We start from the raw sequence: 21,341 nt of genomic DNA, 5'->3' as shown, positions 1-21,341 counted from the left end.
GGATTGCAATATCGCTGTAGCTCCTCAGATATATTGAATTTGTCTGCAAGCTGCATCCATGCTAGCCTAAATTTTCGCTACGGCAATTGCATTTTCGACACCTATCCGAAACGGCTTTTGGATCTTGCTTCTTTTTTTTATCGGGACAAACCCGCACGTACAGCACTCAGACAACATTAAGTCCATTGTACTGCACTCGGGTTCTCTTTTGCATTTTCTTTAAATCTACTCGACCTCCGAAGAAATCTGAGTAGATCTTGTGGAGCCAAGGAGCCAAGGTGGTTGCTTCTCAATACATCAGTGCCAAAGACTTCAAGCATGGTTCGAGCGAATGCCGGGCAGATGCACAGAAAGTGGTCCGCCGTCTCAACCTCCGCTCCACATGCTGGGCAGAGTGCACTGTCTGAGAAGCCAACATTTTTCATGTGCTTCGTGCATACAAAGTGGCCCGTCATCAGTCTAACCAACTCCCTACTGCCGCTTCTGCTTGTTGACAGGAGGATCTGCGACAATCGGTCGGACGTGGCAGCTAACCTCAGTTGTGCGCATCTACAACCTCTCTCAGCCTGCCAAGCTCATTTATGGGTTGAAGTCACCCGTTTACTAACCGTAGCTTTGATAGCTGCAGAAGGGAGTGGCGGAACGGGCTCCGGGCCAGAGAATTTGATCTCAGACCCCATCCTAGCTAAAGAGTCCGAGGTCTCGTTACCAACTATACCACATGCCTCGGAACCCTTGTTTGCATCAGGATATTGTGTCCACCATTGTGTTTATTCATTGTTCGTATTTGTCGCTGAATATTTTCTATCTCGGCTACGTGCTACGTGAAACGGATTCCCACACACACCCTTTGAGACAATGCTCGAAGTCGACTCCGATTTTTCCCCAGAAAGTCCCGCCCAGATAAAGCTTTTTGGGTTTGTTTTTGTGATGGTTTTATTATTATATTATGTATTTGTATTCATAATATAAAGGGTCACCACTCGGATCCACTATCCAAAACCCGAAAGTGTAATTGTCCCTAAATGTTCCCTTGGTTATCTGTGCAAAGCAGGGAGGCCATGCGAGAATTGACGCATGCCCTTATGAGGATGCAAAACGGGAGTCATCTCAACCGCATCTACACCACCAAACCAATGGTGACGGGCTTGGAACGTACTCCGAGTGTTTTAACGGGACGGGGGCAGTCCCGGCAATAGTCCACCAGACATTTCTGCTGAATTTCACACCAGCATACTCAGGTGGAAGAATTCCGCTACCACCAGCTTAGAGATCATCGATAAAATTTGGATTATCAGAGAATAGTCAAAAAGAAGGCAGGGTCGTCAACGTTCAGGTTTGGAAGGACGCTAAGGCTGCAACCCATTTGGCGTTACCCAGAGTGTACTCTCCACAACTAACAGGACGATGCAGACTAAATTATGTGAGAGGCGGAGTTATATGTAGATCCAAACCTCCTGGTAGAAATTAAGCCTTCAGCAGTTTAAGGATTTATTTCTGCACAGTATAGCCATTTGTAATACAGGGTGACAAAAAATAAGTGTTGATAGTAGCTCAAAACCAATTGTGGTTGGTCTACCGTTATGCGATCCCACTCTCGACGCAACGCTTGCTTCAGGGACTCCAAAGTTTTGTGGCGTTTTGCACAGGCCCTTGCTTCCAAAATCGACCATACGCTGTAATCTAGCGGATTCAGATCCGGTGAATAGGGTGGCCATTCTTGGGAACTAATGAAAGATGGGAAATTGGCTTTGCACCACTCTTGGATTGTTTTTGCTCTGTGGGCTGGATTTTGACGTTGTTCAACAATGGACGAAGGTCCAGGGGCTTCTGTAGACAAATTTCTGTCGTTTTGATGATTGTGAGCTTGTTCAACAGTGAACAGCTTCTCATCTGTAAAGACGATTTTTTCCCAACCCGTACCTGCGGTCCGACGTTGGAGCGAGCGACATCTTTCGAGTATTTTCTTTCTTGTTTTCATCCGTGAGCAGCTGGCATTTTTGTAGTTTATAAGGCTTAAGTCCAAGTTCTTCTTTTGCTATAGCAAGGCGAACTGATTCACGATTGATGCCTGTCTCACGAGCAATTTTCCTCATCGAGGCCATAGAATTTCGTTGAATTCTCTTTTTGATGATTTTTCGGTTCTCGGAAGTGTTAACAGTTCGTTTTCTTCCTCTTCCAGGACGGTCACCTTCATTACCAAGCCCCTTAAATCGTTTGATTGCACGAAAAACCAATGAACGTGCAATTCCAAGCTTCCGTGCTATCTCGCAGTTGCGTGCTCCTAGCTGATGCAGAGCTATAATAGCTGAGCGACTACTTGACATCGTTACACAAAGTACGTAAAAAGAGCTGGAACAGAAACGAATACTTTTTTTTGTACTTCAGAACACAAACAACAATCACAAGTAAGAGCATTTGCTGAAAAAAATTTACATTCATCCAAAGTGGATTTATTAAGGTGACAGCATTCACCCAGCTGAGTTTTTCACCGTAGGTATGGCTTACGTCAAAATGATATGCTTTGTTTGTATGTATTGGTATGTTTACATTCGTATGTTTACATTTGCTTACTGATTTTGACGTGATGGTTGGACCAAACGCAACAACTTTTACTTATATGTGTTTGCTGTCACCTGTAATAAATTCGCCTTGCATTCATCTAATTGCTCAGAGAAGTTTGTATACAGTTATTTTTTGTCACCCAATAATAACTCAAATTATTTATTCTCTTCCTTATATGAATAATAATAAAATTTTAGCGAACTTTGGTTAGAAATGCGAGTTTATTAGTGTAATAACTTCTTATCCACTCTCCAATTGAATTGATTAACTATACATTTAATAAACTTTATTCTTTATATTATTACTCCAACATTTTTCCCGAATTAGTATAATTAAAGTCTGCGACAACCATTGCCAATTCGACAGCAATTGAGTGGGCATATATGTATCGTTAATGGCAGCCGTACAGTAGCGCATTTTAGTGGCCTTATAGTGGGTGGGCATTGTTTCTCACATAGCCTTTGACCTTGAGAAGCTCTTATTGGCACCTTGTAACATAAGCGATGTTGTGCTAAATAAAAAACAGAAATGAAAACGATTTATTAATAAATAAAAAATAATGAAGCGGAATACATTTGATACAAATTTGTTTTAACCAAACCAACCTTCTCCCGTAGCAAAGACAAGAAGCAGAACAATAAGTATTGAGCTATAAACTTTCGTCATCTTACTTAAAAACAAAATTGGAGATCTGGGTAGGCGGCGTACTATATTAGCTTATACCTTTTAGTAAAGAACTGTGTGAGTTTATATACCTTAATGCTATTTCAGCCAAAGCCATTGCATGGAAGCTTTGTAACTAAGTAAATTCTCCTTTGTTGGCATTCAATAGCAATGCCAAATCAAAAGCTTTTGAAATACTCTTCCTCATTGCATGTTTAACAATCAATAAATGCACGTTAATTCATAAAAAGTGAAGTCCAAAATAAACAAGACTGAGCTAAAATAGAAGAGACAGGAGCTTTGTTCTGGTAACTTCGAGTTTATTTATTCAAAGAGTCCCCCCTTTGGCCTCGATACTCTATTTTACGCGATCTAAAAGCTTTTTGAAAGACTGTTTCAGGTCATTGACTGGAATGTCTTTCAGGATGTCACTACAAGCCTTTTGGAAGGCCTTTACGGACGCAAAACTTTTTCCTTTCATAGCCAAATGCAATTTTCCGAATAGGTAGAAGTCACAGGGAGGCATATAAGGCGAATACGGTGAGTTATTGATGATTAAAATGCGATTTATAGTCAAAAAATCAGTCATAAAAGTGGATCGATGAGATGGTACATTATCATGCAACAAACGCCAGCTTCATCCTTCGCGGTATTCAGGACTAGTTCGACGTATGCGATGCAACAAACGCTTCAAAACGCCAAGATAAGAAATTTGCATTGACGGTTTGGCCCATCGGCACGAACTCCTTGTGGACAATTCCCTTGGAATCGTAAAAATAAATGAGCATTACCTTGATTTTTCACTTCTCCAAGCGTGAGTTTTTGGGTGGTGGTTCGTCTGGGGCCTTCCATTCGGCACCATTTACAATTTTGTAAAGGAAGTTTTCGTCTTTTATCGCCTCTTTAATCAGGTCTTTCGAATGTTGAACTCTGCGCAATTTTTAGTCCTCAGTTAACTTGTGCGGAGTGAAACGTGCACAGACATTCGTAAGCCCAAATGATTAGTTAAAATTCGATAAATCGATGTTTTCGAGATATTCAACTTCGATTCCATGAATTTCAACGATGATTTCGGTTCATTTTTGATAAATTGACCACTAATTTCGATGGAATTTTCGGTGATTAATGATCACTAAAAGTAAGCTCGCGATGTAACTTCCAACGATGGCGCTATCAAAAACATTTTTATGACGCCAGTCTTGTTTATTTTGGACTTTATCTTGTAAAAGTCAAGTTATTTACACAAGTTCTAGAAGGTGACTAGAGGTACTTTTTCCAATAGAGTTTTTTTGCCAGATCACGCGTGACTACTGTCAAACGAAATACATAAATTTGTTCAGTATTGTTTTACATTTCAACATAAAAAGACTTAATGCAATTAAAAATCGTCCATAGTACGAAAATCGACGCTCTGGAAAAATGTTCCTCGCTCGCTCAGGCCAATTTATGGTTTACAGCGATAAGGCCTATTTTTGTCTTAATAGCTACGTCAATAAGTGAAATTGCCGTATTTGAGCTGAGCTGAAGTCCGAAGTTATTAAAGAATATCCATTGAAAACAACCCTTTGGGGCGGCCTAACGGCTGGAGGTATCATCGAATGATCTTCTTCAAGGCGAGGCTGGCGCCACTGTAGCAGTGAATGGCGAACGAAATCGGATATCGCGCTATAATGAACGACTTTTTGGTGCCAGAAATTGAATCCCGTGATCTTCACAATAGGGCGACGCTTGGTTCCAAAAAGACGACGATTTACTGCGTCGGCCTTTCGGTGAGCTATTTAGCTTCTGTCTCACACCAAAATCGTTTGCTATCACACCTTTTATTTGTGGGGGTATGTAAAATCTCAATGCTTTGTGAATAAATCAGCTTCGATTAAGGCATTGGATGACAACATTACTGCAGTTATTCACTCAAAATTGGTGTTTATGGATGACCGAATTACGGCAAAGTTGCGGTAAACATTTGAAAGGGATTATCTTTAAAAAATAAAGTTCATGAATTACACGACTCTACAAAATAATTTTCGTTCTTTGTCCTAAAGTTTATTTTATGATTTTCTGCTCTATTATGAACAAAAACGAGGCGAAAATACCTTTTTTCGGTATAAAGTTTCCTTTCCTAATAGTTACAGTTATATACATTAAAAAATACCGCGCGATTAGAGTAGGGTTTTAACGATCACACAGTGCCGCTAGATGGCGCTAAAGTGATAAACAACCATCAGGTGCTATGTACAAATCTAGAATAACCTAAAATGTCGTCGCGAAAGTGTAAATATGAATCTGATGCATTTTGTTATGTATGTGGACAATTTTTCTAAAGTTCGAGATATAAAATATGAATTAAACACATCTCACGTCCTCTGTGAAGCCTACGAATCACACTTTGGCTATCCTGTTCGGAATCAAGACAAGACATGGGCTCCACATGTTGCTTGTAGCTACTATAAAAGATGTTTGGAAGGTATGTAAATTTGATTTACATAGTAAATAAAATTTAATAGACATATTGATTTTTGTTTCTATATTTTAGGTTCGTATCGAGGTGAGAGAAGGTCTTTGAAATTTGCCATACCAAGAATCTGGCGAGAACCAAAAGACCACCTTAAAGGCTACTACTGTTGCATTATTAATCCGAGTATAAGACGTAGAGGTAAAAATGCAAAACCTATTGAATATCCTGATCTAGAATCTTCTTCTGCTCCAGTCGCACATGATCTGACACGACCAGTACCTGTGCCACCAACAAAACTATCGCAGAAAAGTGGCTCATCTTTTAGTTCATATACTATATTATAAAAGTAATTCTGATAAATAGTTTTTACCGACACCAGAACAACCAAAACATCATTTCATGACTGTAGAAGATTTTAATGATTTAGTTAGAGATTTAAATTTACCTTAAAGTAAGACAGAGCTTTTAAGCTCTCACTTAAAACACAGGAATTTGCTTGATTATGTTAATATTACGGATCAGCGGACTAGACATAAAATATTCTCAACATTTTTCACAAAAGAAGATGGACTTTGTTTTTGTAATGGCATAAAAGGTATGTTTGAAGAAATTGGAATACCTTGTGTTCCTAACGAATGGCGTTTATTCATTGACAGCTCAACAAAAAGCTTGAAAGCTGTTTTGTTACACAACGGAAATAAATTTCCATCTCTTCCAATTGCTCAGTGCACCTCAAAGAAAATTATTAAAGGGTCAAAATTTTGCATCTGGCAGCTGATTGGCGATTTTAAAATATTGGGATTTTTAATGGGACTTCAAAGCGGATATACAAAGTATCCGTGAATCAAACCTCAGAAGCTTTTGAGTACTTGCGACAATTTTTTCCGAACTTATCAGAAGCACAAGTTAAAGCTGGGGTTTTTGTTGGTCCGCAAATCAGACAAATTTTCGCCGATGAAAAATTTCCAACGTTGCTGAATCGTACTCAGAAACACTTGAAACAGTTTTAAAGCAGTCGTTTCTGGATTTTTAGGAAATAACAAAGCTAAAATCTACGAAAAGCTAGTTCAAAATATGCTGATTATAGATTTTTAAAAATATCGTTCAAGCTGTTTCTTAAATAGGAAAGCAAACTTTTTCATGCCATATGTTTTTTCGTCTAATTACGACCTAAAGAATTGAAATTTAATGCTTTGAAGTCAAAGTCAAATTTTGTGTTGACCCGTGTTATTATACACAGAAATAATAAAAAATGCCCAATCAATTTGAATTTGCACTGTTTTCTTTCAATTTAAAATCCGATGTATGATATATTATGATTTTTTTATCTTCCACAAGAATAAGTTTCGTACTTTAAATAAGTTTTTGTATAAAGAATACATTCACAAATTTGAGCTTAATATAAAAAGTAATCCGAAGAATTTTTGGCGATATATTAAATCGATTGAAAAAGCCTCCTTTCTTCCTAATACTGTTTTTTATAGGGACGTAACTGCCTGCTCTGTCAGTGATGCAGCGAATCTATTGCCGTTTGCTTTTCATCTAACTTCGTGTCTGATAAAGCTATTCAGGAAGAACATTTGGCAGCCATTCGCCATAATTTCTTGGGTAAAGTGTCTTCTTCAGTTAACTTTGGTTCGCTTGTTCTATCAGATGATGATGTCATTGAGGGATTGTTAAAGATTAAAAGCTCTGCTCATTCGGATGTAGACGGGCCTTCTGTAACTTTGTTTAAAAATTGTCGCTCTTTGGTACAACCTCTTAAACTAATTATTAACCAATCCTTGGCTGAAGGGATGTTTATCGATGATTGGAAGCTGACTTCAGTCACTCCTATTTTCAAAAGGGGTAATAAACGCGATATTGCAGTCATCGCATTTCACTGACCCATATACTCTTAAGGTATTTTACTCCGTGTTTGTTCGGTCCAAACTAATGGAATATGAATAAGTTCGTGCGGTTTTACAACAGATGGCGTAACTTGATTATTATTCCATCGATCCACATTTCCAAACATTCATTGGAGAGCTACTGTCGTAAGGCACAAACGTCAGTATAAGTTTTTTATTTGAAGCGTAAACAACAATATTTTTACCACACTTGAAAATGTCGAATTTCGTGCCAAATAATGTGTTTTTGCGGGGAATTCTTCTTCATTATTTTAATATGAAGAAAAAAGCAGCCGAAAGTCATCGTATCTTGGTGGAAGTTTATGGTGAGCATGCTCTATCTGAGCGAACGTGCCAGAAGTGGTTTGCACGCTTTAAAAGTGGTGATTTTGGCTTGGAAGACGAAGAACGCGAAGGTGCGCCGCCAAAGTTCATGGATACCGAATTGGAGGAATTGCTCGATCAAGATCCGGCTCAAACGCAAGAAGAGGTTGCAAAAACTTTGGGAGTTGATCAATCAACCATTTCCAAACGTTTAAAAGCCATGGGAATGATCCGAAAGGTAGGCCATTGGGTGCCGTATGAATTGAAGCCAAGAGACGTTGAACGCCGTTTTATGGCATGCGAACAACTGCTTCAACGGCACAAAAGAAAGGGTTTTTTGCATCGAATTGTGACTGGCGATGAAAAGTGGGTCCATTACGACAATCCAAAACGTCGGGCAACGTATGGATACCCTGGCCATGCTTCAACATCGACGTCGGCGCAGAATATTCATGGCCTGAAGGTTATGCTGTGTATCTGGTGGGACCAGCTGGGTGTTGTGTATTATGAGCTACTGAAACCGAATGAAACGATTACGGGGGATGTCTACCGACGACAATTGATGCGTTTGAGCCGAGCACTGCGAGAAAAACGGCCGCAATACGCCGATAGACACGACAAAGTTATTTTGCAACATGACAATGCTCGGCCACATGTTGCACAAGTGGTCAAAACATACTTAGAAACGCTCAAATGGGATGTCCTACCCCACCCGCCGTATAGTCCAGACCTTGCGCCATCCGATTACTATCTCTTCCGATCGATGCAACATGGCCTGGCTGACCAGCACTTCCGTAATTACGATGAAGTCAAAAAATGGATCGATTCGTGGATTGCGGCAAAACCGACCGAATTTTTCACAAAGGGAATCCGTGAATTGCCAGAAAGATGGGAAAAAGTAGTAGTAAGCGATGGACAATATTTTGAATATTAAATTTGTAACCATTTTACGTCAATAAAGTTTCAAATTTCGAAAAAAACCGCACGAACTTATTCATAGTCCTATTAGATTATGCTTCTTTTATTTGGAGACCTTATCAAGCAGTCCATATAAATCGAGTCCATATAAATTGATCACCCTTTATATATTACTTACACACTGAGTTTAGGTGGATTAGCTAACCCAAAGAAATTATCTTGTAATAGGCGTTTTTCCCCCGTGTAGAAGATTCGTTAGGAAAAACAGCCAAATCAGCAGTTCAGGTAGCCTCGTGCTTTCTACATTTCTATTCTGTTTATAAACCCCCTTCAAGTTCTATATTTCGGACTTACAGAAACGCTTAGTTCTTATTAAGGCGCGCATTATTTAAAATCAATTCTTTACCTTCAAAAAAAACAAAGAAATCACCCCTTACATTTAATGCAATATTTACAGCTTATAAAAGACTAGCAAGGCTTAAAAGACTTCCTTATTTCAAAAATCGTATTGTATTTCATCTCAAATAAAAGCATTTCATTCAATTTATTATTACACTTTTTTATTTACTTCATATCATATAAAAAAACTACAACATAAAAGGTTTCATTTCCTCAATCAGTTGAATATACCAGCATAATTGAATTTACCTATAAATACGCGTATATAATTCACTATTTTAAGATAAATAATTTCCATACTTCCGAACGCTGCAATAATCAGGTTTCACATTCAGCCCAAAAATGAAGTGCCTTGCTTACATCCTTCTACTTTGCATAGTAGTCACACCTTATGGTATAATTTTACATACATACATACATTCTGATTTTCGTATTTAATATTTACATATTTATTTTTTTAGTGCAATCGCAGCCTTGCCGAATGATGACTGTCAGATTAAGACAAAATCAAAGAGTGTGCCAACAGTCTTGCATACCATTCAGAGGTCAAACTGTGGTTTGTGAGTTTGTGCTGGCTGGTCGAATAATTTCGCATTGTCCGCGTCCTTGCTGTCGGTTGGGCAACTCTTGCCAACGGCCACAAAGAGGTTGAGAAACCTTCAAAAATTAATGCCAATGGAAATATTTTATATTTAAAAATGAGTAAATATTTTTTTAGATTTTTTTCAATAAATAATTTTTTAATAAGGTTTTGCTCACAGGAAGAACGTAAGTGTGGCTTCTTTTAATACTTTTCCAATTAATCCATTAAGTGCCAGATTTTCATATTTTGGGCATAACGAACAAACAAAAAATAGTGTAAAGGGATGACCGCTTTTACAGCTAAATTATATTTTATTGTAGGCAAAGGTTAATCAAAAGGGCAATCGAAAGCAAAGTGCGTCCTTGCAAAGAATCTTTTTTGTGCGATGCATTGCTTTTCCGCATATTCCAGGTTCGTAAGTATGTCACACTGTATGAGTGTTACATACCTGCAGATTAATTAAAAGAAACTTTTATTTATTGTCTTACAGCCCCAGCTGGGCAATTACGAGAAACAATAATCCATTAATATTCAATGAAGCACAAAGCTTTGTCTACGCTGGCTGGCAAGTGCCTTAAGAGAAGCAACCAAATTGCAGAGATCACAGCAGTTTAATTATACTTAAAAAAAAATAAATTCAATATAAGAAAAAAGCTTAAGACAATATACTGATACGCAATGTAACGGATGTTTTTTCAAGTGTATGGAAATTTCGATTCAACTTTTGAATAAAATTCATACAACATAAGAAAAGAACTTCAAAAAATGTTTTGATAATTTGTGTAACGGGTGTTTTTTTAATGTGTGGAAGAATAAGCAAATATGAGAAAAGAATGATGTATAAAATATATAAAAACAATTTCAAACAATGAATTGATGTTTTATAAACAGGTGTTTTTTTGCAAGTGTATGAAAATTTCGATTAGAATATAAGAATAATCGAATTATACGTTTGAATAAATCCCAGCACACATAAGAAACAAATTTAGGATAATGTTTTGAAACTTTCTGTAACGGGTGTTAATTTGTAGAAATTTCGATTAAAATAAAAGAATAATATAATTAAACTTTCAACAGGAAATCAACCTATATAAGAAGAGAACTTGAGAAAATGTGTTGATGCTTTATGTAACGGGTGTTTTGTAGATGTATAGAAAACCACACGATATAATGTAAATGTATGTAAAATATATTATCTATACGGGTCGCCCAAAATCAGTAATAATCGAAAGCTTCATCGAAGTTTTCGTAAATTTATCAAAAATACACCGAAATCATCGTTGAAATTCAAGAAATCGGAGTTGAGTATCTCCAAAACATCAATTTATCCCGTTTTAACTGATCATTTGGGCTTACGAAAGATCTGTGCACGTTTCTTTCCGCACAAGTTAACTGAGGACCAAAAATTGCTCAGAATTCAACATTCGAAAGACCTCATTAAAGAGGCGAGAAAAGTCGAGAACAACATTGTAACTGATGTTGAAACGTGGTGTTTCCAACGTGAACCTGAAACTAAGCGTCAAAGTGCTGAATGGAAGGTCACAGACGAGCCACCACCCAAAAAATCGCGTTTGGAGAAGTAAAAAATCAGGTCGATGCTCATTCGTTTTTACTATTCCAATGGAATTGTCCACAAGGAGTGCATGCCAATGGGCCAAACCGTCAATGCAATTTCCTATCTTGGCATTGTGAAGCATTTATTGCATTGCATTCGTCGAATTCGCCCTGAATACCGCGAGGGGGCGTTTAGCAATGTTAGCACAAGATCCATAATTGAGGCTCTTAATATGTTAGGCACAGACAGAGGTCTCAACGAATGGATAGAGAACATGCTTAAAACTAGAATAATCATCGGAGAGATAGGCAGCAGCACGGTAAAATACTCTGTCAACAGGAGAACCCCTCAGGGAGGGGTCTTATCCCCTCTGCTGTGGTTTTTAGTTGTCAACAATATCCTTACCAAATTCAACCGAAAGGGAATTAAAGTAGTGGCGTACGCGGATGACGTAGTGCTCATGAATTCAAGAATGTTTCCATTAATATGGCCCCTAATATGGGGTCCCGGTCATAGGAATATACGAGGTAATGCATAGCGGATGAGCTAGCAAGAAAAGGTTCGACACTCTACATAGCAGAGGCGGTGGCAGTCTCCACCCCACTCAACACAATAAGAGCATCTATTGCTTCACACTATCATGCTTTAGCCGAAAAAAGATGGAAGCAATTAACTATATGTATTACAACAAAAAATACATGGCCGTCGTTCAAAATCCAAAGGACGAATTACCTATTAGGATATTCGCGACCAAACATTTCACGCATCACTGCAACCTTTGCAGGTCTTTGGAAGGTAGGGTATCATGCAGCCAGACTCAACCGCCCCTTCAATCCCATCTGCAGAAGCTGTCAACCGGAATGGGTGAAGGAAACTCTTTTCCACTACTTATGTCAATGTCCAGGGGTAGGTAGGGCACGACTACGCTCCTTCGGTAAGCCTTTCTTACAGCAAATTAATGAGATCTCAGACATCGAGATAAAGAATTTGCTATACTTGGACCTCATTAAATAGATCTGACTTAGAAGCCAAAAAAACCAAAAAAAAGAACATCATCAACGAGGACAGTTGTCGTAAAACGGTACTGGTCACTAATTAAGATTATTTCAATAGTACTTAACCACTTCAATAACAACAACAATCGCGAAGGAGGAAGCTGGCGCTTATTGCATGATAATGCACCATTTCATCGATCCACTCTTGTGACTGATTTTCTGATTAGAAATCGCATTTTAACCATCTATCACACTCCGTATTCGCCTGAAATGGCTCCCTCTGACTTCCAACTATTCGGAAAAATGCATTTGGCCATGAAAGGAAAACGTTTTGCTTCCGTAGAGGCCATCTAAAAGGCTTTTAAATCGCACAAAATAGTGCATCGAGGGCCGAGGGGATTATTTTGAATAAATAAACTCGAGGTTATTAGAAAAAAGCTCCTGTCGTTCCTATTTTAGCTCAGTCTTGTTTATTTTGTTCTTCACCTTGTATTAGTCAAATATTCGAATGCTTAGAAATTTTATATTGACAAAATTCGAAACTTTGCTTTATATGCTTCTTGCTGTAGTATAATCTGTGTTTTTATAAAAGAGTAATCAATACGTGGTGTACACTTTAGTTTGAGATTGACTGTATATGTATGTAAGTGCATACATTTCCACGGCTTATAAAAGGCAAACAAAGTCTGCAATTCTTTGAAAAGTAAAGACTCTTTTTTTATTGTATTTTACCCATTTAATAAAAGTGCTATAATAAGCAGTTATTATTAAAATAATTTTTTTATTATTAAAGTGAATAACTTAACATATCTTATTATTAAAAGAACAAAGAATTTATAAAAGCATTACTTTTCTCATTCAGTAGATGAACCGCCCAAGCTCAAGTGGTTTTACCTATAAATACCCGCAGTATTTTTAAGTTAAACTATTAACGTTGCTAAAATCAGGTTTCACTAACGAAGTAAATATCAAAATGAGGTTCCCTGCTTACATCCTTCTACTTTGCATAGTAGTCACACCTTTTGGTAAAATTTTACATACATACATTCTGATTTTCGTATCCAATATTTTCGTATTTATTTTTTTCAGCGCAATCTCAGTTTTGTCAAATGAGGTCTATCAGAATCAGTGTGACTCAAAGAGTGTGCCAAATATCTTGCATTCCGCTCAGAGGTCGATTGGAGATTTGCGTGACGGCGAGAGCTGGTCAAATAATTTCGTTTTGCCCGCGACCTTGCTGTCGTTTGGGCAATTCTTGTCGTCTTGCTCAAAGGGGTTGAAACAGTATCAAAAATTATTATAAAAATAAAAATAGTAAAATTAAAATTAATATAAAGATGATATTAATAAAATTTTATAGAAATAAAAATTTCATATATTTCAGACGGTTTTTTCAATTCACGTTCAAGAGTATTTAGGTTTGGCTTCTTTTGGATATTTTTCGTATTCCTATACGCACTAAGGCAAAAATGAGCCTGATTAAATATAGTTTCACTAAGAAAATATGGTTCAACTTCCATGGGGTAAGATGCATCCACTATGAACTTATATTATGAGTATCATTGAAATCGACAACCAAAATTTGTCAGTCGATCCAGTTCTCAACCACTTGGCCTATCCCGTTTCATAAAATGCTAACTGTTGAGAGGTGATGGAAGCCTGTGTCCGTATTAGATTTGAAGATTTTAGATTTAATTGAAGATCTTAGATCTTTTCTTAAGATCTTATACGGACGCAGGCTTCCATCACCTCTCAACAGTTTGCATTTTGTGAAAACGCAGAGGTCAACTTGTTAAGATCTGTTGATCTTAAGATCTTATAAGTTATATCTTGCGTAAGTGGGCTGCAAAACATCTGAAAGTTGAACCGTATTTTTTACGGTGAAATCAATGGAAGCATTCGGTCTTTCAAACATTAATGGATATATAAATAAGGAATATTAGCTGGTTTGGGATGACAATAATTCTGATGAAGCTCTCGAAACTACTGTAAGTACTTCGCATACTAAAAAGCCATTATTTTATGTGATTTGCACAGGCACCATTCACTGGCCATTGAGACGACTGGTATGCACGTAGGCGACCAAAATATCCAGAGGTATCCTCAGTATTGCACCAGTACCAATGCCGATCGCTTTTAATCCAAATGGTTTCCGAAAATTGTGCGGGGCGTTATGCTTGCTCTAACTGCGATTAATTCGTACCTCTATGGTTTTTTCTCATAAACAGCCCGTTGCAAAGTTATAAGCACACTAAAATTTTTTTATAAAAAAATATAGTTGATACTACAACAAAATTACACTCCTTAATCAAAAAGTTCCTGGTGCAACGACCAGGCGACGCTCTAAGTCAACTGATTTGAGCTTTATTTTATTTTTTACTTTTTATTTAATTTTTTTTTTTTTTTTGTTAGGTTGCCACATTTGTTATTAACATTTTTACCAAAATTGTATCGACATTGCTTGATATTTGTATAAGTTACGCCGACTTGGCTAAATTTAAATCTGCATGTGTTTTCGATGTTTTACAGTTTCAATGGTGCGAAAGCCTTAGAAATGTTGGCAAACTGTTTCGATAATGATACTCTAAGAAGAAAATAGCGGAATGGCAGCTTCAGAACAGATCGTGAGTCCTTCGAAGATGACGAACGTAGTGGCAGGCCATCGACATAGAAAACTCATGAAAATATCAATAAAGTAAAAGAAAAGTTGATCAATAACAGCGAATTAAACATCAGAAAGCTGGCAGCGGACTTGAACATTGCTTATGGATCCGTTTAGGGCATTGTAGTTAATGACTTGGATTGGCGCCATGTCGCTTCAAAGTTGGTTCCTAAATTCATGCAAAAAAGGGATCGCGTTGATGTCGCCAAAGACATAAATTCCAAGGCTGAATCCTATCCAACAAACGCATCATTACTGGAGACGTGACGTGGATTTATGAGTACGAAATGCAATTCAGATACCAAGCGAGTGAGTTAGAGCTCCGAGTAAATCAGACCAAAAAATCAGCCTCGTTTTCAATCAAAAAAGAAGTCGATGCTTACGGATTTTAGGGATTACAACAGTATTGTACACCTCGAATTCTTGTCAGAAGGTCAGACAGTTAATAAGGACTAATATTTGGGCATTATGAGAGGGTTACGTGAAGCGATTCTCCAAAAAAGATTTGTGGGCAAACAACTCGTGTATTTTGCAACACAATAACACACCGTCGTTTACTCGTGGACTTCTGACCAAGAACGAAACGAATATCATCCAACAGACATCGAATGCACCTGATCTGGCACCCTGCGATCGTTTTCTGTTGGATCGAGTCAAAAAACCATTACGGGGAATGCGTTTAAACAGCCCAAAAGGAAGTCATAGAAAAATCGAAGACGGCTCTGATGGCTATATCGAGAATAGAGTTCCAGAAGTGTTTCGAGAGCTGGATCAAACGCTGGCATAAATGCGTTGCAGTTGATGGGGAGTACTCTGAAGGCGATGATATCACTTTTGAAGAATAAACTTTTATTTGTGAGTTTATCCGTGAATTTAGCCGGGAACTTTTTGATCAAGGTGTTATAACGCAAAGGTTCAAAGTTATGCAAAATCTTGAAATATGTTTTAAAATGTCAGCAAAACTTTCAATTTTTAAAACTTTTGTATACAAATTATGGTTACAAATTTTAGTTGAAAGTTAAAAACAGAGAAAAAAAAATTATATAAAAACAATAAAATTTAAAAAATATGAAATAAAAAAAATATAATTAAACAAAGGCTTAATGTAAAAATAAATCATCTCCATATTTGTATGAAAAATCTTCTTTTAAAAAAAAATTTTGGGTAAAAGAAAAAAAATTTTTTTTTATAAAAATTTTGGATAAAAGTTAAAAAAAATTTTTTCTATTCTAGTTAAAAATTAAAAGTTTTGAATAAATTAAATTAACACAAAAATTTTTTTCTAAAATTTTTTTTTTTTTTAATTCTAATATAGTTAAAAATTAAAGGTTTTGGTGAGAGTTTAAAACAAATTTAAATCAAAAACAAAATTTTTATACAAAGTCTGGTTAAAAGTAAAAAACAAAAATTTTTTTTTATAAAAATTTTGGATAAAAGTTAAAAAAAAAATTGTTTCTATTCTAGTTAAAAATTAAAAGTTTTGAATAAATTAAATTAACACAAAAATTTTTTTGTAAAATTTTTTTTTTTTTTAATTCTAGTTAAAAATTAAAGGTTTTGGTGAGAGTTTAAAACAAATTTAAATCAAAAACAAAATTTTTATACAAAGTCTGGTTAAAAGTAAAAAACAAAAATTTTTTTTTATAAAAATTTTGGATAAAAGTTAAAAAAAATTTTTTTTCTATTCTAGTTAAAAATTAAAAGTTTTGAATAAATTAACACAAAACTTTTTTTATAAATTTTTTTTTTTTTTAATTCTAGTTAAAAATTAAAGGTTTTGGTGAGAGTTTAAAACAAATTTAAAACAAAAACAAAATTTTTATACAAAGTCTGGTTAAAAGTAAAAAACAACAATTTTTTTTTATAAAAATTTTGGATAAAAGTTAAAAAAAATTTTTTTTCTATTCTAGTTAAAAATTAAAAGTTTTGAATAAATTAAATTAACGCAAACATTTTTTTATAAAATTTTTTTTTTTTTTAATTCTAGTTAAAAATTAAAGGTTTTGGTGAGAGTTTAAAACAAAGTTAAAACAAAAACAAAATTTTTATATAAAGTCTGGTTAAAAGTAAAAAACAAAATTTATAAAAATTTTGGTTCAAAGCTAAAAAAAATTTATTTTTTATAAAAATTCTGGTTAAAAATTTAAAGTTTTGATGAAATTTTAAAACAAAATTAAAACAAAAATCCTGCTTTTTTTTATAAAAAATTTAGTTAAAAGTGAAACAAAAATTTTTTTTTATAAAAATTCTGGTTAAAAATTTAAAGTTTTGATGAGATTTTAAAACAATTTTTTTATTTATACAAATTCTGGTTAAAAGTAAAAAAAATGTTTTTTGGTTAAAGTTGGCCAAGTTTTTTGTTAAAAATTTTGATTACAAGTTAAAAAAAAAAATTTTATAAAAGTTATCGTTAAAAATTGAAAGTTTTAATAAAATTTTAAAGCGAAATTAAAAGAAATTTCTTTTTTACAAAAATTATAAAAAGAAGTTTGATTAAAAGTAAAAAAACCATTTTTTTTAATTCTGGTTAAGTTTTGATGAGATTTTTAAAACAAATTTGAAACAAAACAAAAATTTTTTTATACAAATTCTGTAAATTTTTGGTTAAAAGTTAAAAAACTATTTTTTTTTTGGTTAAAATTTGTTAAGTTTTTGATTAAAAATTTTGATTAAAACTAAAAAAACCTTTTTTTATAAAAATTCTGGTTAATAATTGAAAGTTTAGATAAATTAAAAAAAAAAATTCAAAAAAAAATGTATAATTTATAAAAATTCTGGTATGCAGTTTTATAGCCCATTCAATTTTAGTATCACAAAGTGCAAGTTTCAAGGGACTATAAAATACTGTTTCTTTTCGCTGAAATGTCACTTCGCTCTTTCATTTATTCCATGCAAAGTACACGATCGAATTTTTTATAGGGAAGCCGCGTACTGTCAACAAAAAATTATTTCAAAAATCCACGGTGTTTTATAGTCACTTAAATTTCCACTTTTTATACTAGAAATTAATAGGATATGAAACTGATTATCCAGAAAAATTATAAAAATTCTTATTAAAAATCTCATCAAAAAAAAAATGTGCGGTGTGTTTATAATTATGGAGCGGGGTGTATATGAGAATGGTTAAGGCAAGTACATCGTCACTAACATTAGAATCAACTTTCGTTGACTGAATCTACCAAAGAAATGCTCCTGTCGGTTGGTCGCCTAAGCCTTTTATTTGACTCTTCTGAAGAATTTTTGGTTGGGTAATTTCAAGTTACTTATCTATGCCGAAAAACCAGCTAAGCATTGGAAGTGAACATTTTGGGCGTTGTTTGCGAGATATGCTGAAAAAAATGGAGCCGACCTAATTGTCTTCGTAAAAAACAATAGAGGCAGATATTAACTCTAAATTATTTATAGACTGCGAGCCATGGAATTTGCAAGCTAATAAAGTCAATGAGTTAGAAAAAAGCATATTCCAGAAAGCACTGTAAATGTGGTGAAGGATATGTACTTACAAGCGATATCACAAGTCTTATGTGCCAACGGTGTATCTTAGAAGCACTCCATGAACGTAGGGGCTCACCAGGGCACGACCCTCAGTCCCCTTATTTTGAACCTGGTTATAGATACTCTAACACGCAAACTACAAGACACATTGCCTTGGACGCTGTTGTACGCCGATGATGACGCGCAACTATCTGAGAATGCTGATGCTTTACAAAATAAATTGTCACAGTGGGCTGAAGTCTTGGAAACAAATGGCTCACGCATGAGCACACAAAAAACAGAGCACGTCACTTTCACTTTTATTGATAGTGACCAGATTCCAAAATTTCATAGCGCTGCTGAAACGGTATCCATGTCTGAGAATTTCAACTATCTTGGCTTCATTGTGAGCGATGATGGCTCACTAGACCGCGAAGTGACGAACCGCATACAAGCCGGCTGGCAAAGTTGGCGCGCAGTGTCAGTCAGGAATCGTGAGTGACAAAAAAAATGCCAATAAAGTTAAAGCTGTAGTTAGAACTACAATGACGTATGCCTCAGAATGCTGGCGCTGTCTGCTAAACAGGAGCAAAGAATCCATGTGGCGATGATGATGAGAATGCAGCGATGGGCATCGGGCGTAACGAAACTGGGCAAAAGAAGCTCTAAATACAACAGAGGTAGATGTCACGTGGCTCCAATAATTGAGAAATTTACAGAAAATCACTTGCGCTGGTATGGGCACATTATGAGAAGACTGGAAGAGCAAGCAGCAAAGAAATTGGTAACACAACCGCTACCATCAATTGGACGTGGCAGATCCTTTAAATCCTGGCTAAACCCGATTAAAAACGATATTCAACGAAGCAAAGTCAACAAAGGGACAAACTCAGGACGGAGTAACATGGAGATTGCGTACGGGAATGGCCGACCCCAACTAAAGGAATCAGGGAGAGGACGAAGAAGAGGAAGATAATAAGTTCTTTAATCCTAAAAAAACACCCGCTATGTGTATACATGTACCTATTTGTGTGTTGACCAGTTATGAAAGAAAGCCAAAATCTATAACTCTTCCTCATAATAAAATTCTTTTAGAATTTAAGTGGCTTATTTCATTGTATTTAAACCATTTAATAAAATAATATTAAAACAATAGCAATATTTATTACTAAAGATGTGCATGTCTTTTAAATGTACAGTGGAGGTCGCAATAAAAGTAACGCGACATATTGAAAGGTTTCGACTATTTATTTGTTTTGTATTAATTTTTTTTTTTAATTTTTTATTCCGAGCATTCTTTATATAGAAGAGAATGCACAACATCGTCAACAAAAAAAATTATCAAAAATCAACGTAAATTTTGAGCCACTTTAAATTTGCATAATATTGCACTAAAATTTAATAGGCTACAAAACTGCATATCCCAAATTATTCTAAGGGTTAGGTTAGGTTAGGTTGACTTGGCTGGGTGAAAGCCATCGTGTGGACCTATTGGTACTAGATGGAGCTTGGCACCTATGTTTCCTTGTAGTAGTCTTCTTGTAATAAGCCTGCGCCTTTTGCGAATCTAAGTAAGCTCTGAAGCTCTAACCCCGAGAGGCATTCTAACCTCTCATATTGCACATTTCATTCGGGTTCTAGCTAAGGCAGGGCAAGAACATAGAAGGTGTTCAAGAGTTTCCCTCGCCTCTAGTTAATTGCAATATCTACAGCTGTTATTGTTTGCAATTCCCATCTTGTATGCGTGCCCCGCTAACAAATTGTGGCCTGTCAGCATACCTCCGATAGTTCTGCTTTCCTTTCTGGACAAGGCTAGTACGAATCGGACGTATTTATCTGCACTCTGCGTACACATGATTTTCGCAGTTCTGCAAGTGGCTATTTTCATGTCCGCAGCGATGTCTTGGTATACCGAATTTAAAGGTTTCAATATGACGCTTTCTTGTTCGAATTGTCTGTAAACCGCGCTTTTGGCAATCTCATCTACAATTTCGTTTCCTGCAATGCCCTTATGTCCGGGTACGCAATAGATATAGAACCATCTGTCTGCGGCTAATCTCTGTATTGCTTCCCTGCTTTTTAGAACATTTTTAGAGGAAATTTCATATCGCAGCTTAGCTGTCAACGTATATATTTATTTCGGAGTTGCTTGATGTCTTTGCGATTGCTATTTCTGCAGCCTTTCCTACCGCAAAGACTTCTGCTTGAAAGATACTACAGTGGTCAGGAAGCTTAAATGGCTGCCTGATGCCTAGCTCTGCGCAATAGATCCGTGCCCCTACTCCGTCTACCATTTTCGAGCCATCGGTAAATATATTAAGAGTATTTGGGTTAGGTTTCATTCCCTTTTTCCACCCCTCTTCTTCTATTGTTGTTCGGAATTTCTTCACCCCATTGCATTTCGGAGTCATATAGTCCGTTTGGACCCTATAACTAATGCCTATTGAGCTAAGTCCAAATGTTTTACAGGTAAATTCGCCTGTCACGCTGAGTCTTACGGCAGATGTAGCTGCTAGACATTCCGCCGCAATATCAATCGGTGACAAGTTGAGTATTCTTTCAAGCGCTGCCGTTGGAGTAGTTCTCAATGCACCTGTTGTGCAGAGTGCACCAAGACGTTGAATACTTTCGATAGGCTTTTTATATGTCGGTCTTCTTAGAGCAGTCCACCACACCAGAGTACCGTATAGTAATATTGGCTTTACTATGGCTGAGTAGCACCAATGCATTATAGCAGGAGATAGACCCCATGTAACTCCCAGCATCTGTATACATGCGTATAGTGCGTTGCTGACCTTTTTCTTCCTCTCTAATATATTGTACTTCCATGATAGTTTACTATCCAAAATTACTCCAAGC

General features: G+C 36.0%; 1 protein-coding gene across 1 annotated transcript; it reads left to right on the top strand.

Annotated features, from left to right (window-relative positions):
* The first annotated feature begins 18,561 nt into the window (after positions 1 to 18,561).
* LOC128856514 (uncharacterized) lies at positions 18,562 to 19,151 on the top strand. Its single transcript, XM_054091814.1, has 2 exons — positions 18,562 to 18,976; positions 19,069 to 19,151. Exons 1-2 carry the CDS (start codon positions 18,562 to 18,564, stop codon positions 19,149 to 19,151), a joined length of 498 nt encoding a protein of 165 aa, XP_053947789.1.
* The last annotated feature ends 2,190 nt before the right edge of the window (positions 19,152 to 21,341 follow it).

Source organism: Anastrepha ludens, chromosome 3, assembly GCF_028408465.1.
Source record: "Anastrepha ludens isolate Willacy chromosome 3, idAnaLude1.1, whole genome shotgun sequence".
Taxonomy (NCBI): domain Eukaryota; kingdom Metazoa; phylum Arthropoda; class Insecta; order Diptera; family Tephritidae; genus Anastrepha; species Anastrepha ludens.
This window is presented reverse-complemented; position numbering and strand designations above follow the sequence as displayed.

What these genes read in the sequence shown, in the direction of transcription:
- LOC128856514 (XM_054091814.1), top strand. Translation starts at nt 18,562, where the DNA reads ATGAACGTAGGGGCTCACCAGGGCACGACCCTCAGTCCCCTTATTTTG. An exon ending in CGCAGTGTCAGTCAGGAATC is followed by an intron (nt 18,977 to 19,068) that starts GTGAGTGACAAA and finishes TCTGCTAAACAG; the next exon opens with GAGCAAAGAATCCATGTGGC.